This window comes from Rhipicephalus microplus, chromosome X (genome assembly GCF_043290135.1).
Source record: "Rhipicephalus microplus isolate Deutch F79 chromosome X, USDA_Rmic, whole genome shotgun sequence".
Taxonomy (NCBI): Eukaryota; Metazoa; Arthropoda; class Arachnida; order Ixodida; family Ixodidae; genus Rhipicephalus; species Rhipicephalus microplus.
The window spans coordinates 343,964,164-343,991,906 of NC_134710.1; the positions used below are offsets into that span (position 1 = coordinate 343,964,164).

A 27,743-nucleotide genomic window follows, 5' to 3' on the forward strand; every position below is an offset into this window, starting at 1 on the left:
ATCACACCTCTGGCTCTCGCAATAGGTCTGGCAGCGCCTTCCAGAAATGACGCACTTTAATTAAACACCACTTTCGAGCATTAGCAATGATTCTCTGTCGAACGCGAATTGTCGCGAATCTATACCATGCCTCTGTGAGCGCAATACAGGCAAATGCCTCGGAGGTCTTGATTAGAGGGACAAAAAAAGTAACCAACGGTTTTCGCCACTCGGTGTCACACGTCTCACGAGCCATCATTGGACCAGCATGCGAGTGCAAGTGGGATCCAAGCCTCCTAGCCTGAAGTTCTATCGGCTCCAGCTGTTTCTTTTTTGTTTTGTTTTTTGCCGCTCCAAACACTCCGACCACGGCCGCTGACTGCGACATGAACAATCTTCGCAGCAGTTTTTTTTTTTTTTTCGCGGCATGACATCGCTCACAATGGTTGCGTCGAAAGCTCGCCATTTTCGAAAAGCAGAATCTAGATCCCTTCCAAAGTGAGGACCCGCGATGTTGGTCATATATATACTGGCGAAAGAAGGATAAGCAATCTAGGACTAGCTCGTGCTATCACGAGCGATCGGAGGCGCTGTTAATGACGCTGACACGTGCGGAGTGTTTGCAATCTTGTTCAAAGACAAAGCCGCGGCGAGCAAAGCTATCTGTATTTTAATTGTTGAGAAGGACGCGGGGTGTTTTCCAGCGCACATGTGCTGACAGAAGCCAACGCACTGTTCTCGTTCCTCCCATATGTCCTAAATCACCGCCACATACATATGCCACAAGCCGCGGAACGGCATTCACACGGTGGATCATACGCCGTATTGTACCGTCCATGATCCTTCACCTGCCCCTGCATCGGTGTTTTGGAGTACTCACCGTAGAGGGCTAAACAGACAGCTTTGAGAAGTAAGCATCGAAGTCAAAAACGACACCGACTTATTTTTCAGTTCCAATAATATGGCGGCTGATCCGAACGCCTAGATCTAGCCGGGGTGGTCTTATCGCGCAACTAGAGGTGCTCAGTGAAAGAGACGTTGAGTTTTCCGTAGATTTAAACACTAAATGAAAATTATGCTGTTATAATTGCTCTTGGTGACGTGAAGCGGCGACGCGTCGCACCGACGTCATAAATACGACTTTCATTATTCGGACGAGTTCCGCGTAGACTGTCTATGCGTTGCTTGCACCAATGAGAACACGTCTCACCAATGCATGAGCCCACGACGACGATACTATCCCATAGAACGTGGGTATGCACGCAGTGGGCACCACTTTTGTTTTAAACAAGCCGAAGCACGTTTTTGCTCCGTGCATTTCACCATTAAGGGCTCACTTGCTCCCTAGCTCGTACCACGTCCCACAAGCGCATTGACGGCGTTTACATCAATCAGATGCGCTAAAATGTCCATTGAATGTGGCACAGCATGGCCATCTTGGCGTGAACGATGCACCAAACATGTCGTCACGTCTTCGCCGCGGTGAAGAACGAAACGGGGCATTGTCTGACCGTCGCACTTGCTGCGATGGCCAGAGAAGGAAACGCCAGAAAAAAAAAAACGCCCTGGAGGCTAACAAAAGAAAGAAAATGATGCGGCGTAATCTTCCTAAACTTGACCTATATTCGAGAGCAGGATACTCCCAGGAAACCAGCTTGCGCGCACAGTCATTTCCTTCGGGCGGCAGGCTGTGTGACCGAGACGGCCCGCCAAATGTACGCAAAAGAAGAGCAGAGGAGGAGAAACGGGCGGATTGCATAACGGGTCGACTCGGTGCTTCACGTGGAGAGCGAACACGTTCGGCTCAACCCTTCCGGACAGGCATGAAGTTCGCGCACGTCTACTTTTCTCAGCGACTCTCGTACGTGCTAACTCGCTTACAGATGAACAGCCACCCATTAGCATCAAGTTCTCCGCGGCTAACTAAACTGACGGGTAATCCACTTAACAACAGTTTTTTCTAGTCAGCGCGCATTCATAACAACTCTTTTCGCAAGGTGGCAATAGGCGGTTGAACATTTTCCTCCTGGTGCATCATTACTGGCATGCGAATCGGCGAATCGTCATACTTCTCCCTACCCCATAGCAAAAGCAGTGCACATTCATATATATATATATATATATATATATATATATATATATATATATATATATATATATATATATATATATTCCAGTAGATCTCCCGTGAGCGGTCACAACGTGGTTTATTTCGACGTTTCGGCCTAGAGACTGGCCTTCATCAGGATTCCTGATGAAGGCCATATATATATATATATATATATATATATATATATATATATATATATATATATATATATATATATATATATATATATATATATATATATATATATATATATATATATATATATATATATATGCGCGCGTGTGTGTGTGAGATAATGAAAGTGGCTGTGGGTTGTGGGGTATGATGAAACTCGAACTGCAGAGCACGCCACAGACGTTTAATTCAAGAGACATTAAACGAAAAGTATTGAAGAATGGGCGAGTTGGCTTGTCGTACTTGAACTTATATAGCGCATTACAGTGAAAAATAAACAGCCGAGCAAACCGACATTAGCGGACAGAGCGCGAACTTCCAACTGAGGTTCATTCACAAATAGCATCAAATGTGTAGACTTGTACAATCATAAAGAAAAAAACTCCCGCACGCATCGCCAAGATTAGACCCCACTATCGTGACATCACAGGCCAAAGATTCATAGACAGTTCGCCTGATTAAGGAAGCTTATTTGATGTTCAGATAAAGCCAGCGAAGGGGCGCTTTGTTTTTTCTAGAGTTATTTGTGACGGGTGCATTTTTACCACTTCACCTTGATCTAAGATAGGGGAACATCCACGATCGCGGCAGTGGAATCAAATGTGCCCCTGGATTGCTTTGTACATATTGCAATGGTGCTGTTTTTAGCCTTTCATTAAAGAGAGAGAGAAAAAAATAGAGAGGAAAGGCAGGGAGGTTAACCAAGCTTGGCTCGGTTGGCTACTCTACACTTGTGGTGGGGGAAAGGGAGAATAATAGAAAGGAAAAAAACAGAAAAGAAGATGAATAGAAGGTAAATAGTCAGCTCGAGACTACACAGCACGGTCTCACACTCATCTTTCACAAGCGGTCGTGAAGTCTGGTGGTCCTTAAGAAGTACATGAGGGCTTTCGTGGCTTTGCACGTTTGGGAAGCCGCCGGCCAAGGTCCCAGCATCTTCTCTTCTGTAAGCGGCCGTGAATCCAGCTCACAGAGCTTGGCTTTCATAATACGTCGTTCAGACTGGTATGCTGGGCAATGGCATATAATGTGCTCGAGCGTTTCTTCTCAGGCGCAGATGTTGCTTGCCGAAGTGCTCGTCACTGCGGCAGCGCCCCGTCTGGCCAATGTACCTCTTACCACATGAGAGTGGTATCGAGTAAACAACGATGGTTTCACGTGGCACAACCTGTGTTTTATACTTCGTTGAGCAAACAGTGGCACGTGATTTAAGGTGCTCTGTCCTCTTCTGTCGGCCCACTCGGCCATTTTATCTGTATTGTAATGTGCTATAACCAGTTCAAGTACACTCAACCATTCCCAACAGACTACAGGTTTAGTGCTTCTTCATATGAGCTAGAGACTGATCCACTTGCCGAAAGTGTGGTGGCCAATTAAGTGGTGTGCCGGCAGGTTGACAGGTTCTGGAATCGTTGCAACGCCGAAAGCTAGGAAATCAATTGTGCACAACTGTTTCAAAATGCATGAGGGGGCCACTCTCGTCTCCTGTCCAGTCGAGCACTGAATAGACTGTTTTCTGTGCTCTGGTCACATTAATGGAACATTTTGGCGGGACAGCTTACTCTACTGTAAATATGGTAATACCGTACCGTCGTGGTTGGCATTGAAGTTTGTTTGTTTTTTCCTTTCAAAGTGGTTACTTGAGGTCTGCAAGGCTTCTTCTATTAGCCCTTTCAGGAAAGAGCTACGTACCAGCCATGACGTGGGGTGATCGCGTATTTACTTTACAGTAAAACAGCGCTGTTAGAACACTCGATATACTGAGCACGTACACGCCACTGGTATTAAGTGTCAACCGTTTCTTCCGGTGATGAAATGAGCATCTCATTTTTTTTTTACAACTAAAGTGGTTATGAATGAAGACTATACAACGTAATCACGGAATGAATGGCTTTCCATCAGAGCAATTAGAATTGGACCCACTTCTGCTGCAATAGCCTAAAAACCAACTAAAAAGACGCATTTGTCTTCTGGCTCTTTTGATTTCGTGCCGACCGGTTGTGCCCCCGCAAACTCCGACCACTCAGCGAGACTTAGCGAGAACCACTCAGCGAGAACTCTTGTCGGCGGCAGGAGATGGCGTAGGGCGCCACTCTGGTCGACTGGCTCGCCCTACGCCATCTCCTGCCGCCGACAAGAGTTCTCGCTGAGTGATGCCCCATCCTCAGACTTCTGCGACCGTGTCCATCTTTTCTATCTTCTGTTTATTTCCGTCGTTCTCTGTCCCTGCGCTTCGCTCTCTCCTTCCTCTCTCTATTTCTATACTTTTATTCCTATCCTTTTAATCCCTCCTTATCCCCATCCCTCGTGAGTGACTGTTGAGGTGTCGCACTCTAATGCAGACAGTTACGGGGCTCAGTTTTCTCTTCTTTTCTCTTTAATAATCGCATTAGAAAACAACGAGCAAAGTGTAGGAGGTGGTCCTTTTCACTGGCTTCTCTTCTCTCCCGATGTTTGCCGATCCATCAGCGAGCAAGCACCGCGTACCTTATCGAGAACCAAGGGTCTTCCTGCCCTCGGTACGCCACCTCTCCACCCCCTCCGAAATCGCTTGACGTCATTTTTCCTTCTTCCCCCTCTCGGCTGGTATGGTAGAGTTCTTTTTCCTCGTCGTAGTGATTAGCTCGCCTCAACTTCGATGCAACCATACGAACGCACCGGCCTTGGCGCTTCCACTAGCAGGAAATAAAAAAAACAGAGCTATAGAGTAAACACCGACCGTCCAGCCTGGCATATTAGACGTGCGCCGACGGTATGCAGGGCCGTTTTGTCTTAGCAAAGACGTGCCACCAGAGCGAAGAAAATGCGGCGGCGCCGAATTTATGGCTCGAGGAAGGAGGAAACAAGTGCGTCCGACGGCCGGAAATTTTTTTCGGAGCCACGCCGTGAAGTATATACGCACTGTCGCATGACAATCGCAGTTGGTTGATAGACGGCGGCAATGTCGATTTCGGCTGCCCATTTATCGCGGTGCACGCAATTTACTTTCCTGGCTCTTATCCGTAGTTATAATTCTCGGGCACAGTGTTCCGCTGTTGAGCCCAAGGTCACGTGTTGACACTGTACACTCTACAAAAAAAGGTCATTTCACTTTTTTTCACAAGACCTTACTTGCCACTTACATGACTCTATTAAAGACACACGTGAACCTTGTTCGGAGGTCATTGAACGTGGCAAGTCAGTACTTGAGAAAATTATTTGTTTTCGCTCGAGTGTGCTCGAGCAAGCATCGAACAGAGAAACTCAAACGTTCTTTTTTTTTTCTTAGAGTGTTTAGAATGGCGAGGGAACACATCTGCACACTCAAGAACAAAAACTGCTTTTTTGCGTATTGCAAAGTGGTCCCTTTGAGATTAGCAAAGCAGACTTTTGCTGCGAAAAGACTTTCATGAAGCAAAAAAAAAATTACATGAAGAAATGGGAGACGCCATTGCCTGAGGCTCGTGCAGACACTCGGCGGGACGTGATAAATATTTAGGATGTTACGGAGGGCTTCGATCAGTTCTTTATTCATAAAAAATGGTTTGCATTACGTTCTAAGGGAGTGACAGACTAAACACGAACAGTTTATGTAAAGATGAGACGGTTACTACGGCCAAGATACGAAAAAAAAAGAAAACTGGGACGAATCACTGGTGTTCAGATGCTGAAGTTGTGGCACGAAATTCAATAGATTAGCTTTTACCATTATCTTCTTTGAAAACAATGAACATATGATAGGTAAATTTATGACAATAAAGTTGTCTAATATTAATTTATCAGTCATAAACTTTTTTTATTAAAATTTCAAAAAAACGGGGGGGGGGGGGAGACGGAGAGCTGCATGCCCTTGCACACAGATCTTTTGCTACTTGTTTACCCTGTAATTAGTAGCAACATATTCAGTATTGTATGATCACTTTTTACTATCTAATGGGGATACATAATCACCTATACAGTACAGTGTTCTCGACAATCAGAAGCGGCGTATCAGTTGTGATAGTACTTCAAATAGGTTATGACTAATTGTTCTGCAGTGCAACTCGGTTTCCAAACCTCGAATTACATTTCCTTTTCCGAAAAGTGAAGTTGAAAGCAAAGAAAAATTAATTGTGACCTCGCTCATAAGAATGTGTTCCGCATAACTATGAAAGTGCGCTGCAGTTACTGCGAAATACAAAGTTTGTGAGAATGCACGAAACGAAGTAGGCAATAATTTAGTGTCTTTTCTCTAACTTTGTTTCGCAGTAAATGTAGCGAATTTTTTAAACCACGAAGAGCCAACTAGCCTAATACCCCACTTTGCTTGTGTTTAACATGAATGCCTACTAACAAAACGTTAGCAAACGAAACATTGCGGTCAACGTTCACGTGAAGAGACAATGATTTGTCAGACTGCCGTTTCTTTCTAGAACCCCTTACTAGGAAGGCGCTGTTGAATTATACAACGAAGTATAGCTGCTCGTCATCCGAAGCCGGCACGAAGGTGTGATTCATGGTGCGAGGATATCACGTACACCGCATCTCCTTCGCATTGTTTATCATTCGGGAAGCAATGCAGCGGGTGACTTCACCGTCTGGGCTGATTATTGATGTCTTGCATCACGCGACCTGTCGGCAGGCAACACTGTTTACCACTTTATCCTCTCTGGCTTCATTTCCAACGGACTTATTTTCTCACGCTTGTACCTGGGAGCTGCTTCACGAAAGTTTTGACTGATTTTATTTTTTTTAAGCCAGTATTGAAAGTATTGAAGTATTCGAGATCGTGTTAGATAGGAATCTCCTCTTTTGACCTCGTTTTTTTTTTGTATCTTCCAGCCTGTTTCGTTTGTCGATGTGTATAGAGTACAGTGTGTGCGCTATGGCGTAACAGCGTCTCGACCTCCCGCCATACTGTAATCGCCAAAACGCGCACGCTGAGCTCTGTACCGCGGCCGTAGTGCAGTTGTCGAAAGTTCGCAATGCTGCTTGCTCTCAAGGTTTGCTCTGTGCAGAGAACATAAGCAATATACGACAGGGGGGGGGGGGGAGGCATCAGTGTTCAGTATGCTCATATCGTATGAAAAGTTGCGGAAACCAGTCTGAAAGCAACTGCTGGAGTTGCCTTTTTATTTTATCTTTCACATACTCACCTTACTTCCTGAGTTTCTGGCTATCCCTCGTTGCTGTTTTTCTCTCTTCCTTTGGTTTCCAGTTTCTGTTTTAGCCTCCGTGATTGCTCAGAGGTTAAGCACCGAAAATGGCGCAAGTGTTGCGTATGTCACGGCAACTGGCCGTTCGGCGGCGTGGGACACTGTGAAAAGCAGTTGCACCCTTTGCGGTATATTTCTTCCACGTGGGAATTTTTCGCGTTTCCTGTCTTTAAAAAACTCGGCTGTCGGTAGTTTCCTCTCAAGAGTGCTGCGGTGCAATGACGGCATGCAGGTAGTTCGTAACATCAAACAGGGCGAGAGGCGTGGAGATGAGGCGTGCCAAGAGGGTGGCTATTATAGTTTTGTAGCATGAGTACGCCACAAAAGGTTGAAGTTTTCCTTAGAGTGAAAACGACATAAAAGACCCCATCGAAGGTTTCAAAGCAGTGTCTGTGGATAGGCAATTTATTACGTGAAATCCAAGTCTGACCAGGAAACTAAAATTAGTGTAGTCGTCAGCCTCTTGAGAATGCTTTTATTTATGGACACAAGCCACATGGAGTCATTGGTACTTTGCGAGAACATAAAGAAAATACTTTTGTTTTGATTGGGCACGGGTAAGTGAACGAATGCCCACGCTTAGAGCCCACATTTTATGACTACAGAGGCAGTGACCACGCTATCGAATGGTTCAAGTTTTTCACAGGAAGAGAATATTGGTTGAAACGCAAATGGCAGGTACCCGGTCAAGCCATGACAAACACGCGTTTCAGTGATATGCTTGAGCCAAATGGTGCACGCATTTTATATGCACTTGGTCTTATGATTCGAAAATTGGAGGATAACACATCTGTAATGAAGCCGGAATAAGAACGCAAAACGAACGATATAACGAAATATGATAGACGAGCCGTTAAAGAAGCACAGTATATAACATTGATATTGTTGTGTTAAATTGATATCGATAAGATACATAATGTGTATTCATTTATCTCTTATCGCTCGCCATTCACCAAACGCGACCTTCTTGCGAATTAATTGACCACGGAAGAACCCCACTCTCTCATTTCAATATCAGTATATCGTGACAAGAATAGAGAGCTCATTTAACCCGCACATGATCCCCCCCCCCCCTCTGTCTCTGTCAGTTTTTCTCCAATTCTCTATATCTTTCACTAGCGCTAAGTTGGAGCAACTAGCACTCACGCCGCATAAAAGATGCCGTAGACGAAAATATGTACTGCATTCCACTTTTTCATTTGCACCAGTGTGGCCACCTTATTTTGCTGCAAGGCAGTATTTCGTCGTTACAGCAGCCGGATCTTTCAATCTATCTCGGTTTGACGTTTCCATTTGCGTGCATATTGAAAGCGGGGGTGTGAATTGGAACGAACACAGCTGCCTGATATTTTAGTTTTGCGATAAGAGGAAAACGTTCTGCTTTAATGCTGTGTGTGAAGGAGAGAAGGGGAATAGTGAGGACTCGTTTTTCATTGTTAGACACAATATGAACTGGAACAGACGACGATGCCGAAAAAAGTATAGGGAATGTTATTAGGAGTAAGTATAAAACAAATATCAAGAAATAAAAGTGGGCAAAAAGATAACCTACCACCGCTAATAATCGAACCTGCAAATTTTATAATTATGTGGGCCATTCATACGAAGGATATCGGACCGGAGCCCTGTAGGACACTTAATTGCTATAGCAAGGGAAAAAAAACATTACCAAATCCAGTGTCAGATTAGAGCAAACTGTATATTATCTTACGTAAGGCATGGGTGATCGTGGTTCTGGGAAGGGGTGTTTCCCCGACTGTTGACCTAATGGTGGCTCCTTAGGTCGCTGTTTTTTTTTTTTTTCACCACTTAGTGAATCTTCTCATTTCGCATGTTTGTTTGTCTCATTCACATTGCATTCTGTGCAGGTGGAGATCAAATGAAAGGCATACCGAAGCATTGCAGTTTCAGTGAGAAAGCGCTGAAAGCTCGGGTTTCAGCTGGGTCCAAAGCCCACGCTCACAAAGCATTTGGTACGATGCGGAATGTCCGCATACAACACGAACTCACTCTAACTAGTACATTTTTTATTGCTTATATTTTTAATTACAACGCGCACTCAGTGGCAAAGGCCAAGTTCATATGACAATATACATTTGAAATGAAACGCTGGAAAAGCGAACCCTGAGAGCTTTTGACAAGTGTCAGAACAGGTTTATGTGGAGAACCCTGTTCAGTCACGAAATCAGTGAAAAACACGATAGAAGCACGGGGGAAGTGGCGAAAATTTTGTGAATGGTCTTATCACTGGCTGCTGCTGATTTGCCAATAGTATTGAAACGATTTATTACACAACCGAGGAAAATTTGACTAACGAAAGCAACAACCTAGACAGGAGTACCAAGAATCAGCAGTACAAGCATTGTTGATTATAGATTTATGCAAGCGACGCACACAGTTGTATGGAGAGTAGGCCAGGCTCAGAAACAAAGGGCTCAGCAAGAAATGAGAATGAACAAAAAAAGTAGTCATAGAGGGAAAGAGTAATGAAGTAGCCGCAAGACAATACATTTCGCTTTTCCTTTTTTTTATGCTGTGCTTGTCACGTTCAATAAGCGCCTCCATTGTTCACTGGCTGCTCATACGAGTCTTAGTTATCTCTCGTCGGCCAACCAGCACGACGTGACATTCTCGTTCTGCCTTTATCTCTGTCCTTGCGCCGCAGTCCCCCGGACGTAAATCAACGCGACGCACGCGAGCAGCAGGAGTTTCCTTTCGCTGTGGCTTGGTGGCGAAGAATCAAAACGTAACAAATTACTTGGCATTGTGTGTGTGTTTAATGCACCCGTGGCTTCGACCATCTTTTCGAACGACGCATGATGCCTCGTTTGTCACAGCTAACCACGTGTGCAAAATTTCTCCATTATTTTACCGCATACTAACGCATACTAAGGGAGTACGCTCTAATCACGCCTAAAAAGCCTTACAATATTGGAACTTTCACGAATACGCATTTGAGGCTCTCTTGTACGGTGTAAGTACAACGTAGAGATAATACAAACACCAACAAAAAAAAGAAAAAAAAGACGCTTCCGTATGGGAATTGGAAAGCCTTTTTTATTCCTTTCAATTTTTTTCGTCGGCACCTGTTTTACCATCGACTGCGATCAATCTCGACCAGACGAGCTTTCATCAAACTCTTGATTTCATAGGCGCCTCTGTACACGACGCAGCATTTCTAAAATCTAAAGTTGTAATGAATTGGCGTAAGAGTGAAAATTCTTATACCCTGCCACACGGCCACTACCCAACTCCGCTAAACTCCCTAGACCTCAATCTCGATTAGGGAGTTTGATGGAGATAGATTGTGGTCATGACACGCGGCAAATGGACGAGCTTTCCGCAGAAACCACAAAGGATCCATTGGCGCTTACGTCTGCATGCAAGATCGTGCGTCTATGATCATGCTAAAGTATTTGTAGCTATAAGTGTAAAACTAATTTATGCAAATCGCTATAACAAAACTGGCTTGGTTTTAATCGCAGAAACATGTGCCTGCAAGTATGCTGGCAGTAATATTGACAGGAGGTCTGCAAACACTGTAAGTTTGTTTTAGTAGGCGTTTACGTGCGCTCTTTCTCCCACACTGCAAGTTGTCACCGATTTCTTTGAAATTGCGCTGCCAGCTAGATCACGTTGTCCTTTTCAATATCTGATAAGCACGCGCCTCACGTATACAGTCCATCGAGCTCTTGATGCGGATGGGTTCACAGCAGTTTGCTATAAAGTCCCTAAAAGTTACATTACATTATTGATTACTTTAGTTCACATGTGCTGCCAGCACGGCTGCCGGGGTAGAATATGACTTTGATACAGTTGAAGTAGAATAATCCGTTAAACGCACGTTATTTGCAGATTATGTTGTGAAATGACTTGTACTATTTATAAAATTCATTAATGTTCTTAGTGCAGCTGTTTTGTGTTTGGAGTTTTTTTCGTAGCTAGGGATTACTATAGATACGAGAGTACTCAATAACACGGCCAACTGGTATCACTGAACTCCTTTTGCGAACCGCTACATTTAACTTTTTTGCCGTTAGGTAGACCGTGTGACACGAACGTCATCTCCGTTAGCGTAAAGACGAGGGAGTTAAAGGAGACCGTGGCTTCCCGAATGAGAGGGGTATTAGATGAATGAAATATTTGCTTTTACGAGCCTTGAATCTACATACTTTGTATTTTGTTCTGCTAACGCAGTAATTATGCTATCACGACTCTGCGATTGCGCCACACATAATTATAGGGTCTTACGCAACTAACTTGAAGCGCGAGCCAAGCGAACACCCCGCTGCTCAGGCACGGCATGGCCTCAGGCACGGTGTGCGATGTATGATTGCTACAATGTACTACAGGCGTGAGCATAATACCAGCTGCGGCGGCTGCATTTCCGATGGAGCCCTGCCGCGGTGGCCTATTGGCTAAGGTACTCGGCTGCGCGGGCTCGAATCCCGGCTGCGGCGGCTGCATTTCCGGTGGAGGCGGTAATGTTGTAGGCCCGTGTGCTCAGATGTGGGTGCACGTTAAAGAACCCCACGTAGTCAAAATTTCCGGAGCCCTCCACTACGGCGTCTCTCATAAACATATCTGAGCACAAACACAAATCTGAGCACTATGAACTAAATCTGAGCAACTATGAAGCTTTCTTTCTGAGAAATTCATAAATACTTGCTTCCAGCATTTTCTTTAAAAAATTGCTCGTTGCCAACTTGTCCTTTCACAGCTAGAGATAGCGCTTCCAATGAAAATTGGCATGTGTATAAATCCTGCGAATTTTTTTTTCTTTTTTCATGCAAGGAATTTTTTCATCACATTGAAGTTGATCTATAGATCAACTTCAAAACTCTTGATAGATGACGTAATTCGCAATCATGGCTTCAGAATGCGAAATGCGACTCCGAGAGAGCAAGGTGATAGATAAATTGTTTTTTTTTTCTGTAATGCGCGTTCTGTCCTTAAACCGTGTATTACCGAGAGCGTATGCATTGTTAGTGTCCGCTATGCAATAGGCAGCTTTAGAAAAGCTTAGGCAAAGTTTTGTGCTAGCATTTGTCACCACTACGCGTGCATCTTACGTAAATCTCTTGGGTATATATGCCTGATATATGTCGAAAATAATACGTAGTAAAACAATGCAAGCGTTACGAGCCGTACATATATAATAAAGCTGCTTAATGTTGCTTCGTGTCATCATTGTGCCGGTAGAAAAAAGCAAGCAAAGGCACGCACACACGTCCGTCTTACCACCCTGCTCAGGTAGAAGAGGACAAAATCGGAATAAGGTAGAAAAAGACAAAATAGTGTTTTGCACAAGTGAGAACGCGCACAAGGTTTATCAACGGTGACGGTCGCGAATATCTTTGTACTTGAAGTATGCATTCATGTGCTCGTTCTGCGCGAAGATCCCAGCATCTTCGCTTTTGAAAACGGACTATAGCCCGGCTTTATTACAGTGAAGTTGAACGCCATAACGTGAACAATGCTACAGGAAGCAATAAGCAGTGTTGTCGGCGAAGCAGGAGTAGCGAACAGTTGCGTGCCACACATTCTAATGCAAACCGCGTAAGCTTTTGTGAGTGTCATCCCGATTCAGAAGAGGCGGCGCAAGATGTCTGGGTTGGTGTTCGCAGATAACCTGCTGCGAACTTGACACCGAATTATGCGTTCCACGTTTGGACGCTGCAGCGTTTGTATACCATCCTGTGTTACGAAGCCGCTGGGCTAACCTTTCTTTTGAACTTATTCACAGCTCTGGCACACAAATCACGGCTTAACCGCAAAACTACAAATGAACATTTGACGCACAGGTGCTCGCTCTTTTAAAGGGTTCCTAATTAACAGACATATTGTAGGGCTGACTCAGAATAACAAAAAACAGGACAAGTACTCTCAGCAACCCGTTCTCCTGGAGCTCCCAAACGATTACTAAGATCCTGCCGGATGAGTACGTGACCGACGCCGAGCGACTACAGAGGCACACACGCGCTGTCTCGAAGTCGTCACCACGGCGACTAATCAAGGGCGCGCTGAGCGACGTATCGTAACGCTATGGCATTATCCTTCTCCGACCCTTCGGAAGCGTTCTCCCGCGTCACGCAACAGCCTGTTGTTGCTGCGTTCGCACCTGGGTATCGCCACTACGTTAACGACAGAAGGGCGGACGCGTGGCGCGTGTGTGTCCGCTCGCTCCTTCCTCTCGTCGCACGGCGCGCGCGCGCCCCAAGCGCGTTTTGTTTTTTCCCTTGCTTCGGCAGGCCGCAGCAAGGCCGCATCTCATTGATTCCGGGCGCCGACGAAGAAGCGCCAAGCACGGCCACGCGTCATTCGCGTGTCCCTGGCGCAAGAAGCCAGCTGATACACCTCTCGGAAAAGGAAAAAGCCGCACGCCGAGAGCACGAGGAAAAGTGTAGTGATGTGGGCTAGAGCGGAAGGTATCGAGGGGAGCCAGCAGACTGCCCCCCCCCCCCACGACCCCCTCTCGTGCCTGCAAGTTGTACCCCCTCATTCACCCGCTCCTCTTTTCCTTTTGTTTTTGTTTCTGTCATAACTCACACGCGCGCCGTCATCAGCGATATATGATGAACTTTTCATGTTCTTCCTCATCCAACTTTATTCCACCAATTTTCCTCCAAGCATAAAAAAATATACGAGATGGCAAAATAAAGAAATAGTTGTTTGGGCTCAATACTTCACAGAGTCACTAAAACAAACGCCTCTGACACTAAGCTAGCTGGCTCACACTCCGCCACGATCACGCGTTGTTTACTTTTTTTATCCTTACGCATCCACGCACTCTCACATCAGTCACGTAGCCGCGCAGCCTTCGCTTCCCACCATCCTCAGAGGAGGAGGAGACTATTGTTGCGAGACGCCGAACTCCCGGCCTACCGCCGCTGGTCTTTAGAAGCTCCGCGACCGTCACACGTCAGAGGGCGCCCGATGGCGGTCAAAGTCGGCCGGTCATCGCGCGACCATCTACAGATCTGAAACCGCTTGCACGCGTCCAGTTTGCATGCTCTGTAGCAAAGAGCACGCTAGCGCGATATCGTCGGGAGGAGGTGGATGGAATGTTCTCGTAACAACAAGTAAACGTTACATCGCAGCCGACTTCTACCTCCACCGTGGCGCTCATAGAGCATAAGGATGATCGTCTTCGCGTCATGGGTCGCGTTATGGTAAAAGATGCTTCTCCGAGATGGAGAGTGGTAATAAAAGACTGCCACGAAGAGAGACGGGAAAGAGCAGGGATGACGAATTTATGAGAGGAAAACGCTTTCCTCCTGTTTTACTCCCCTTTTATTAAGCAATTAGGCTGTCACGTCTAATAAATTGCTCCACATTGTCATTATCACTCCTTTACGACTAGCAGTGACAATAGAAGAACATGTTGTCATTGCCTTCTCATTGCCTCAGTGCAACTATGGAGAGGAAGCACGATGCGTCGTTGCAACAAACGGCGGAGCCTATACGCTCCGCTCAGGATTTGCTGTTACAAGCGAATGGGAAATTGGACGTGGAACACGGTGATCGCATTCATTTACGTGGTACAACTGCGTCAGTAGACACGGCTCATTACCCTGGTTTCCACTACTCGGCAAATGGCATGGGCCAGGAACTCTGTTAGAGTCTTGGTTATGAAGGGTTGTCCTCACGCCATGAATGGCGAATTTATGTTCATGTGTTCGACGAGGATAGACGCGGTCAGCCTATCCTCAGCTATTGCCACGCTATTGCTATGATCTGTTCCCTGTCGTTACTCGTCTTCCGTCTCCACCTCCTCACCCTGCCCGGCCGTGTCTCTTCTCCCTTTCTTCCCTTAATCCTATCACTTTCGACTAAACTCTCTCCGATTTACCTCCAGCTTCTACTCTCTCCCTTGTTTCCATCGCCAAGGAAGCTTAGCGGCGAATTTCGCAGCGCTGACACTCGATAACTGCCAATGAGCTGAGGGTTGGAAAGGAGGAGGGGGATGTTAGCAGGTACGAGGGCCGAGAGTGGAAAGGTCACGTGGTGAGCGTTTGGCGCGTGCTAGCTTGCGCACTTGTAGGGGGTACTGGTCGGTTCCGTATATTTCTTCTTTTTTTCCTCAATTAAGAACTCCTCCGCCAAATATGTTAACGCGTATCAAACGTGAGCGTATCGCAGTGCTCCCTTGTCATCGCCGAGTGCGCACGCTAGAGACAGGCACAGTGGTGGACACGCTGACCACTATCCCACTCCACTCTTGGACTAACACGACGACACTCTGGTCTCACCGACACCAGCCATCTGAGCCCCGAACTCTTGAACTGAGCTTCTTCAGCTTCAGTTCGACATCTATCTCGGATAGACGCACGTCTTGCTTCGAAGATGTCGGTAAGGTTACGCCGCTTTCGGCATCAATGCGTGTTAACGTAAGCTCAATACCGTTGGATTTAGGGGCCCAATTTTAAGCGCTCTGTACCCCTGACGTGCTATGGTGGAAGCGCTGCGGGTAGCTGCCTAGTACAACGAGGACTCCGAGGTTTTCCTTGCCGACTCGCACTTTGGGGCCCTCGTCTGTATATTTTTGTGGGACATAAACGGTGGCCGGGTGTAAAGGGACGCAAGTTCTCGAGAACCTCCTGTGACCGAGATATATGGTGATCCCAATGTACGCCACTTTAATCGGTACTTTAAGCAGTTTAAGATGCACTCGCTGAGGACTACGCGGACCTGCCAGCGCGCGATGGCTGCATGTGGTCATCTACTTTGCAGAACCAAGGTTTTAGTTTCCCACACTTGCACTTAGTCGTGTGAGAATCACTGCCCCAACGAGAGGCTGCAGAAGTGTACTACCACCTCGAAAATTTATTCTGTATGATTTTTAGTGGGAACAGTCTGTGCTTAAAGTCGTGACCTAGTAAGGTGATGGCTGACCAAATCACGTTGCGAGGTCTGACTCCAACCGTGCTGTTTATCACAATATTTCACGTGAATCAACGGATACTCCGCTGGCTACCGGTCTCCCTTTTATCGTAATAGCTGCACACGCAACTTTTGTACGAATTATTAAGCGTGTCGATTAACACAATAAGCTGGACTGTGTGGTCATCTTATGTCCCATACGTATTCAATGGTTCCAGAAGCGCGAGGCAGACTCCGGAGTAAAACGGACGTTTCAGATGGGCCAACGATGACTCATTAGATCTCTATTAATTGGTCAGATTTGCCTGCTCATATAGCTCTAACTAATTGGCTAGTGCGTGGACGTCTAGCCGGGCCCAATTCTAGCATGCGATTGCAGGATGGCTTGATGCGAGGCTGATCGCATTGTCCATCAACGCACCTATAGTGACAAATTAGCTTGCTACGCAGTGGTGTAGTACGGTTATCCCAGTAATTTTCGGATGGTAGTTTCAGAGCGCTCTGCAAGTTACAATACGGTTATGCAAAACAAAATCAAAGCCGTATATTTAAGTAGGAAGTGAGATAAGAAAGAAAAGGCAAGGAGGTTAACCAGGGTATTGCATAATTTGCTAGCTACACGTAATAGTATGATTGTGAATGAAAAGAAGAAAAGTAGTGACCCCAGACTAACCGTTATAATCAGGCATAACGCATCGTCTCTGCATTGGGGTCACCCCCAAGGCCAACGGCATTTTTTAGCGGCGCGTTAGGCTGGATTTTGCTTTTTAATCTGCCGCCCACCATCGGATGATCCCGTTGACCACGTACGCGGAGGGCCGCCCTGGCCACTGGCCAGGCGTGTAAAACACAAAAAGACGTAAACGCCGAGAAAGAAATTGCTGCGCAATACTGGCCTATATGTGTGATTCAGCGTGGGAGAACGATTAATCAATTCTGTTTGGTAGTGGTCTCGCGGTCTTCATACCCTTGAAAGAAATATCGCAATTATGCCGGTTTGCCTATACGTCCAAATAGGTGCTTCGGAATGCACCAAACATTCGGCATTTTTAATAATGAAGGACCTAAGAATAGGAGACGCTGTCCGTGGGGCGTACGCAAAAAGCATAGGTGCGTAAGTAAAAGCAGTGCAAGCGAACGCAATGTGGCTGGTGTTTTCGGCTGCACCGAAAGTCGCTTGCACACGCAATTTCCACAGCTTCCTTTCAGGTAACCTGGGTAAGTGCGAATTGTTCGAACATGACCGAAGCACTGAAACAAGCTCTAATACAAAAAGGCCATGGTGTTCAAGTAGTGTCACAAGCTTCAACACCATAACCTTCTTGCTCTGGAAGAATTACATGTAATTCCGTAGAAATAGTTGAAGGGCCCAATGGGTCCACCACGCATGTACTGTAGACTCCGCAATAAGAGCGGTGCTGGCTGATCTCATTGAGCGTGCCTTGTTATGTTGCGACATTGTCGACAAGAAGCTGCATCAGATCCTTTTGTTGATACATAGTTTTCTGAAATTAACCCCACGTAAACGAGCTATAATGCCTCACTTCTTATCTCGTCTTTGTTCTACCAACACCAAACGTTGATCATTGCTTTTGACGCTCGCACTTGCAACAAACATCATATACGTACATTGGATATTTCTTAGCGCAGAGATAGGCGCCACATGTTCAAATGAGTTAGCGAAAGATTTGGTTCCTGGTGAAGTGTGTTGGTAGTGTTTAAAAAAAACATCAGATCAGTAAGAATCGTAATTTAATGATCACACCACCGCTGAGACGATTCTAACATAATTTAACTGAAATTGCAACTGTTGAATTTTCGTGTAATATTTCCGGTGCGCCAAACTTAAGAAAAAAAATAATCATTTTTATTGAGTTCATATGTTCCTTTGTGCTAAGAAAGACGCCAAAGTAAATCAATCAGCTGATGTCACACACGAATGCTCAGAAAATGCTCGCGATATACAACAAATCCAGACGGGGCTTCTTGAAGCATTATATAGTTATATTGCGCCGGAAAGCTCCTGGAATTACAGCAGCGCCTTGGACTGCCAGCCACCACTAATAAAAAATACGATTTTTGAAACCATGTAAACGATGTCGCCCTTAGGATAAGCCTTATAGGATACTTTGACTTATTATTCTGTTCCGGAATGAGCATACTTTGCTTTTTTACGCAAATTTAGATTGCGTTATACTGTCGTACTTCAGGCGATGATACCTAGAAAGTGCTTTTGTGAGCTCAAAGAACAGTGTTCGTCACTGCTACATCTGCTTCAAACCCCTTTTCTCTCCTATTACGAAGAGGAAAAAAAATAATCGTGGCAATTCACAAATGAAGTCAACCGAAACACACCCTCACCTTTTCATAGCAATATGGCTGCACAGTTTTCTCTTGGTTTATTTCAACTACGCGCGATAAAAATGCGCTTGCTAAGAAATATCTACGGTGTTCAGTTCTGTAGCCCTCAGCGGTGCTCTTGATTTGGTCATCGTAAAGTAATTTTTGACATCACCTATAGGCCTTATGAAGAGGGAAACACTTGAAATATTTTTTCGCGCGAAGTATTGCACCGCTCTCAACTTGTCGCTTCAGTGCAATCCACGGTCTTCCCCGATGTGCACGGCGTGCTGCGTCCTTCCCCGAGCGGGAAAGTCGCGTAAAAGTTTGTATTATAACGCTCGTTGTTGTATGTCTTGTGTGGGATTGAACCTTGTCAAGGGGGAATTGCTACTTTTTGTTCGGGCATTCTTCCATTTCAGTGTAGAATAAATTGAAAGTGAAATTAAAGCACCTCTCCGTCTCGAAGGCTACCATTCTGGCGATTCATAAATTGTCCCGGTCCTTAAGAAACCCTACCAAAACGTGCCGAGGGCAACGCAGGAAAATTAAATGAAAAGGTGAATATTGAAATGGGAAAGCGTGAAGATTCCTGTGGCAGCCAGGATACAAAATAGAAATAGGGTTCTTGACAAGTTTCCGGCTTGCTTGTTTGTTTTCCCTGGTAATGCGAGCTAAATGTCCGCGCTAAAGAGTGGCGGCGTCGACTCGACGACGTTGACAAAAATAAGCAATTGGGCGATGCCTTTAGCTACGAGCGTATAACTCGTCAAAGATTTTACAGCTTCTCATAGCAGAGGAAGCTGACGGCCACAAGGCAGCAACTCAGGTGGCATTGACCACGTGTTGACGGCCCCAACAAGGAAGCGAATGCTCTCTGACGTGCGGAACGTGCCGATGCCAGTATGTATTTAAGCCACCCCGGCTTCAGAAGGAAAGAGAATGTTCGAGATTATTCCGATGTTGCGAGCGTGCTAACCGGCATCGTTCCGCTGCCAACGGAAAAAGATGCCGACTGAAAGGACAAAAAAATAATAATATATGTATACGCGAGGGCAGTTAGAGGAAAAAAGTTCTGCGCTGAGCGTGGAATTGGTGTTTTCGTAAAGGTGGCGGCGCGTGACACGGCCATGATTGCGGCTTCAAGGCAGGAATCGATACCCTTGACTGCAAAACACAGAAAGAAAAAGAAAAGAAAACTGGGGCGAAACGTTCTAAAAAGACGAGACAACTTTAGTGGGCCTGAGATGTATTATAGGATGTTGTATTATATGGGTGGTAGTGATTCATCAAGAAAAAGAAAGAAAGAAAGAAAGAGAGAAAGAAAGAAAGAAAGAAAGAAAGAAAGAAAGAAAGAAAGAAAGAAAGAAAGAAAGAAAGAAAGAAAGAAAGAAAGAAAGAAAGAAAGAAAGAAAGAAAGAAAGAAAGAAAGAAAGAAAGAAAGAAAGAAAGAAAGAACCCTGCCGCGGTGGTCTAGTGGCTAAGGCGGTACTCGGCTGGTGACCCGCAGGTCGCGGGTTTGTATCCCGGCTGCATTTCCGATGGAGGCGGAAATGTTGTAGGCCCGTGTGCTCAGATTTGCGTGCACGTTAAAGAACCCCAGGTGGTCGAAATTTCCGGAGCCCTCCACTACGGCGTCTCTCGTATACATATGGTGGTTTTGGGACGTTAAACCCCACATATCAATCAATAAATCAAAGAAAGAAAGAAAGATGCTAAATTCCGTCTGCCATAAGGTGACACCGCGCAGTGTCCGTGTAATATATTGGGGGTCTCCAACTCGGATCAGCAAAAGCCGGTTCTCTCCAGTGGTATATGCGGTGAGGTGAAACAGAATGTCAGCTGTGCCATTGCAGTTTGAAAAGAGGTATTTTCGACCTCTGAAAAAAATTCGACGTCAGGATTCAGGAAACATCGATGGTGATCTCCACAGTTACTAAAATATGGACATCGATCTTGAAGGTGGGGCTTTGGTACCGTGGTTTTTTGACTACGTGAGGATCCTCACGAAAAAACAATGCTTACTATTAGTTACCTCTGTGTAGCTTACCCGAACACAAGGTAAGGAAACACGATAGGCGAGAAAATAACACGGGCACCATTTAGCGATGCCACGGACATTCGAGCTCATCGGAGAAATATGGGCCAGAGAGTGTGACGTGCGGGCTGTGGACCATTACCCAAACTTCGGCGGGCCAAGTTTTTGCGACTTTTGTATTATATATATACGCGGTGGATTACTTGCAGAGTGTTGTAATTTGGTGGCTTCGCCACTCCAACGGATATACTTGTAATCCGGTAATATGTACACAACTCCGTGAACAGATTCCAATAGTCAAAAGGATTTTAAGTCTGAATGACCGTAACTTGTGTTGGAGGAAACAGTGGTAACTCAGTGGGTATACACTTTTGTCGGGCAGCTGCTTACGATCCACAGATAATGACACCACCCACTTTTGGTATAGTACACTCGCTATCCGCCTCTATTATTGAGTTCATGTGTATACTGTCGTGCGGTGTTCGGCGAAACGTATGCACGACAAGTCCGTGGACGTCGCAGCTTCATTACAGGTAGACTGATGGTTGCATCGCACTGCGTCTATCAGCGCCCGCATTGCTTTGGGGGCTAAATTCTAATGGTCAGAAAAAATTAACAAAGGACATACGCTATTCCCGCGCCTCATTGTCCAGTGGTATTTGACCTCTTTGTGTTTGGAGTAGACATATTATCCGTGTACACCATGTCTATCGATTCCATCTAGTACGCAGTCATGTTATCGTTCGTTCCAACAAGTCGCGCAAGTCAGTTTCCGAGTAATGAGTTATGGAAAGTGGCGCTAAGAAAAAAAAAGCACTAATAGACTTTCCACTTTCTCGTGAGCAGTGGTCATATTCCTCGGACAGCCAGAAAGATGCAAGAATTTACTGTTGTGCTAACCTCCCTCTATAAGTAATTTTTGCGCAGAAGCGACTCAGATAGTTTATGGGGATTCTGTCTTCCATACACGAGTGCCTTCTGTAATATTACTTGCTTCCTTTTGAGAACGAAACGTCGGGCTTTTATAAATACGTGCGTTACGGCCACTTCGGTAGAGCTATGTAGAAATAAATTGATAACTAAAGGCTATTTTTATTCGCCAGCCTCGAGATACTTCTTTGTGGTCATTATGAGTGTTTTTTTTTTATTTCTCTATTCTTATGTGCTCAACACGTTACATCGGGTATATATCATTGTGCAATAAACTTTAAATTCGTAGCCAGCGTCCACAACAGCTGTTCCGCGTTCCTGTCTGTCCAAAAAATATGAAGAGCACGCACGCATGACATAGACACAAAAAATGTTCCACACTCAACTAAATAAAGAAATAAATACACCGAAGCAAGTGCAAAAACGTGCTGTTTGTATGCACAGCGGCCTAAACTATACTGTAGGCATCGAAAAGATGCCGTAGCAATCCTAAGGCTCAGTTACCCGATCAGCACGCGAGGTGACTGAATGCAACACTTGACAAAACGTAAGAAACAACCATTCGTGACATTTACGCATCGTATTTCAACCTTAAAAATTCAGGTGGGACAGTTCAGTTGACAAGCATTGTGTTGTTTCGGAAAGTACTTGCCCTGTTAGGTCACAATCTTTGCAAGGAGTTCGAGAAAAAACAGTTTAATGCAAACGTATAATCGCTTTAGGGGCGAAGCTCCTTAAGGCATGGGTCGTGCGTCCGCGAAGTATGTATATATCAAGTATCCACCGGTGGCACATATCCGCTCTAGAAGCGTGGACGTGCCACAGGAGGTGCGGGATGGTAGTAATTGGAATTTTCACTATATGGACGCATGGACAGATGCGTGGACAGAGGGACAGGCAAACTAGCAGACGACAAATTCGCTGGGCGTAACCTCCTTGGTTTTAGCAAGCTCTAGCGAGGGTTGGGCCACAGTGCCATGAATACAGGGAACCAGTATATACATAGCCGTGAACTATAGGCGGTGAAAGTTGGAAAGTAGACACGAAGCGCAGGCTGTTAGAAAGTGTGCGAGTGCCACGTTTTGTTTAGTCCTTGGAATGTCCGCTGGATGGCTACTTTTATATGCTGAATATATGATGAAAAGATGCGAGAAGGTGATACTCGAAGTGTTCACTAGATGGATGGATGGACAGGCATACAGACAGATGCACTGACGGACGCATGGATGGATGGACGCATGAATCGATGGAAGAACGGACGGACGCACAGACGGACGCACAGACGGATGCATGGACGGACGGAACCAAGAACGAATGGACAAACGGATGCTTCGCCCCACTCATCATCATGCCCTCAGCGGATAAGCTGTGATTTTTTTTTATTGCACAATTCAACCCCCTATCGAACATATTGTCCTTGCCGAGTCGACAGATCTTCGTGGGAACCTGTACTCAAGACTAGAGTGCAACGGACCAAGGAACGTACCATTGCGTGCGTACGAGCATCGCGCGATACAGCGCCACGCAATCTCGCCGCACACCATCACGCAGCAGATAAACAGCTGGCGGTGCTATCCGCTTGGCCGCGTCAAGCTCTTCCAAGCAACTGGGTTTGTGGTGAGAATCTATTTCCAGCGATATACAATCAATACGGTTCTTGGGGCCAGCAACACTAGTACTACTACTACTGCTACTCATAATAATAATAATAATAATAATAATAAGAAGAAGAAGAAGAAGAAGAAGAAGAAGAAGAAGAAGAAGAAGAAGAAGAAGAAGAAGAAGAAGAAGAAGAAGAAGAAGAAGAAGAAGAAGAAGAAGAAGAAGAAGAAGAAGAAGAAGAAGAAGAAGAAGAAGAATAAAAGAGCTCCAGCAATTTTTACAATTTGGCTTTCTTTAAAGTGCGCTGGCATCTCCCAATAGACGTGCCTCTAGCCTTTCACCTCAATCGAAATGCGACCTTTACGTCCGCGAACGAACCTGCGACAACAAAACGACGTATTATACTCTACCACCCAGGCGGACTAGGGGCCAGGAAGTGCCCGAGAGGTGAGGAGTCAAGTATGAGAGCGTTCATGCGTGTCGTGTGCTATAGTCGAAAGCTCGCGAGAGTCAATTCAGGATTGGCGCGAACTGCTCATTCCGCTCAGCGACACCTACCGTCATCCGCTGTCTAACGCAGAAAACTTTCCATTACTTGGAATCCAGCAGTGACGACAGATAACGTGAGTCGATCAGCCGATCTCAAGGTAAGCGATTTCATGATAGTATGCCTACTTAATCTACTGCAAAAGCTGGCCACACTTCACTAGGCCTTGCCACCGCAACTCGTGACCGCGCTTTATGGCGGCGTCTCTCAGTCCAGCTGGCAATCTACGCCAGTGCCGTGGGTAGTCCAGATGCGATCGAAGCAGATTTTCGGTATCCTTTCCCGATCTCTAGCATCTAAAAGAATAGATTGCATGTTTGTTTTGTCCTTTTTTTTGTCTGAATATATTTGTCAGATAAGTGTTTGGTTTTTTTTTTTTTTTGTCAGCATACTATAGACGCGATTGTCTGCCCGACGCACAAGATAGTAGCATTGTAACCATTGCGAAATTAGAAAGGAAGGCTTTCACAAACAGGAAGTTTCAGCGCTCTACGCATCGAGCAGAAACAGAGGCGCCGTAACAATGGAAAAGGTTGTCTCCTCATGTATACATTTATCACATATAGCAGCTGATAAACATACAAAAGTATGCCCGAGTGGTTACCGTATAGTTGTAGCAAAGGTGAAACATAAATGCGATTGCAACAGGGGAATAAATCCGCAGCCTACAATGGATCATGAGGTGTTAAAATACGTAATTGGACAACGATGTCATCTGGAAAAGTAATTTGCGCACGCTCATCCTTACTACGGTTGGGATTGGAAGGAAGGGGGTGTGGAGAGCATCGAACAGCATATATAAGAGCCGTTTTGGTGCAAATGTAAAATGACACAAGAATTTCATTCAAAAATAAAGTGCCCCCCCCCCCCCCGCCCACTTCTTCCTTCCCATTTCGCCGAAAAAGCAACTTCAACCTCAAAATCTCTACTGCTGCATAGCCGAGTAAGCGGGCATTAGACTAACCAAGTTGAACTGGGTGCTCCACCAATCAGCAATAACATTTGAAACGCGTAGCTACGTTACCTTACGGCCACATGGCGCAACTGCCCCGTAGCTGGTGACGTTACCACTCGCGTTAATTAGTACCAAGTAACAATATGACATTCGCACACCGGTTTGACTCATGAGGTGTACTATAGGGACACTGTTCTGAATGTGGTCTAGTCAAAAACCAAAGAGCATGCCCCACAGGCATTCTGTTTCACTCCCCCCCCCCCCCCGTCCTTTTTTTTTTCGTTGAACTTATGTCACACAATCTTGTCTCGTACCTCGGCGACTTACACCTGCCAAGAGGAGGTCCCCGCAAATGTGAATCTGAATTGAATATCTTCCGCATCTGCGTACTGCGCGAAGTCAGCGGTGGCCAAGCTGGTCCCGGTATGTGCGGCACGTAGTTTGCCTTTCCCCTCCTTATCAGTCGCTCCAGTAAACTGAACTGATTGCCAGAGGCGCAGTCCACTCGACCGCATATTGTCAGGAATCGTTTCTGCTTCTCCTCTCATACTTTTTTTTTTCACATCTTGTTCTTTCAATTTGTGGTGTGACCGACTTTTCTTGGTAGCGGTTGCTGCGGGGCGCCGTTCCGGCAAAAGGGAAAAAAGGCAAATGTATGTCACGTAAGAGAGACTCCCGCGGTTTCAACGCCAACAAGACGATACTCGCGCAAAATCTGTGGCACATCTCACAACTCGCTCAAGAAACGACTGATCGTTGGGGCACCGCGTGTGACCTTCCAGCAGCGCCAATGCGGCATGGCCAAAATTTTTTCATCCATGCGCCAGATGTGTATACGACCGGAATCGATCCGGTTTGATGAAATGGATAACCGTCGAAGACAAAAAAGCAAAAAAAAACAAGACGTTCATTGGTGAGAAGGCAGGGCGGTAGATTAACTCGATGTACAAATTCTTCGTCTAAGCTGTCGCCGATGGTACCGCGCTGTGATGCTGTGCTCTGTGATCCCTTGGTCCTAATGGGATGCACAAAGAATAATCAGCATAACGGCCGTTAAAAGATGTGAACGGGATGATATCGTTCTGACACTGCGCCTTTTGGTGCTTTATTTCCGACTCTCCATCATTTCGGTTATTTTCAAGAGACACGACACGCACATTAGGCGAATACGACCACGTTGTACCATCTATTCGGGCAAAGGACTATATGGCTTATTCCCACTTAATGTTATTTGAAACTTTTGACTGGCCCTCATCGGAAAGACCATAATTGCAGAGCTATTCTCGAAGCTTTCATATGTTCCTGTGTTGATTCATAGTACTGAATGTGTTAGTCATCAGTTAAGCTAATTTTACGGCACCAGATAGAGCCTCCGAAGTTATAATCAATTCTTAACAGACATTCACTCTCATAACATAAATTATTGCGCCTTCTACTCTTCCCTCCAAGTGCCCAGTAAATATGAAATCACGTGCGGTTTTCACAAGTGTTGCTCACAACGCTCGAATTTCTTGAAGTCGATACATTGCTTTGGCTCGCAATTTCCCGACAACTTCCACTGCAAGAAACCACTGGCGTAGCCAAGGTTGGGGTTTCAGACCCACTCCAAAAATTTTCAATTTTTCATCAGCATATATACAAGCACACACAAAAACACCAGGATATACATAAAGAGCTATTGCACCCCTCTCCGACCCCGTAGAAAACAATTTCCCTGAAACATACTCTCCTTCTGTGGTTTGATTGATATGTGGGGTTTAACGTCCCAAAACCACCATATGATTATGAGAGACGCCGAAGTGGAGGGCTCCGGAACTTTCGACCACCTGGGGCTATTTAACGTGCACCCAAATCAGAGCACACGGGCCTATGCTAACTGCCATCAGCAGCAAGGTCATCAGCCGAGAGCCAGGCAACCAATCAGACGTGGTCTAGCACGTGGAGGGCATAGAAAATTTTGACCATGAGGTGTTTTTTCAAGCATGCACTGACATCACACAGTACAGGGGCCCCAAGATTTTCACTTCCTTAGAAATGGAACAACTGTTGCCGGTATCGAACTCGCGACCTTCGTCCTAGTAGCCAAGCGCTGTTATCGCTACAGCACCGCAGCGGACTAGGGAAGCATAGTAAGCATAACTGGAGAGGTTACTTGAGTGAAAAAGTTTGGCACGCTATATAATGTTTAATGTATAACACTGGCGTATCCAGAGAACCCTCCTCCTTCCGAACGAAAAACTCTGGATAAGCCCATGGTTTATAATACACATTAAAAAATAAAACAAGGTAGACAAACACGCAAACTTGAAAACTTATCCATCAGTAAGGACAACGAAATCAAAAAGTAAAGGACAGTGCAGATTTGTGTCAACTATAATACGATCATGTATTTAAATCCCTCTTTTTTTGGAAACAGCAGGGCACATACTGTTCACTACACCGTTAACCAAACAGCGATTCAATAAATAGGAAGCATGGGTAATAAACTTTCAATAGTAAAACGTCGTACCATTAGTTTTCGTTCCCTATTTCGCACCAACTCTCTTCCCTATTGAGAAGCGTAAAAGAGCAATGTAAAGAGCCTTGAACATCAGTGAAGCATAGGTTTTGCAAATTTATTGAGGCAACTAAACTGATTCGTTCCGCGGAATTAGCGAAAACGGCGATTGTCACGCGCGTGCATGTCGTGGTGATTGCGCGCTTTACCGGCCGCGAAATGACCCTGCGCTGCGTCTACCGCTTTTACCCCATTGCTTCCTTTCTTTCTTTTTTCTTCACCTATGACGGATTGTTTCCCGCCTTCTGACGCAAAGTGCTAGTTGTGCAGCTTATCACTAGATGGCACACATTTCCTTTGCTCAAACAGCTTGCTCCGAAGGCGGTCTTTTCCACTTGGCGTCTTGCCTGTAGAATCGTCTGGATGGCGGCCGCACCGTAGTGACGTAGCTGACGTTCAAGCGCGTTGAAGGACGGAAATAAAGCAGATGAAGCGGGGAGGAGAAAGTCGCTGA

At 45.6% G+C, this 27,743-nt stretch overlaps 1 protein-coding gene across 3 annotated transcripts in view; it reads left to right on the forward strand.

The window, feature by feature from the left end:
- The window catches only part of LOC119161165 (acyl-CoA Delta-9 desaturase), a 167,186-nt gene that overhangs the window by 106,787 nt on the left and 32,656 nt on the right, over window positions 1-27,743 (forward strand). Inside the window, exon 1 of one of the 3 annotated variants that reach the window (XM_037413519.2) lies at window positions 15,558-15,789. The exons of the other annotated variants lie outside the window; for them this stretch is intronic. Coding sequence (XP_037269416.1) covers window positions 15,784-15,789 — 6 coding nt within the window. The 5' untranslated portion in view covers window positions 15,558-15,783. Of the gene's footprint in view, window positions 1-15,557; window positions 15,790-27,743 lie in introns of those variants that run through there. 3 annotated transcript variants of the gene reach the window in all.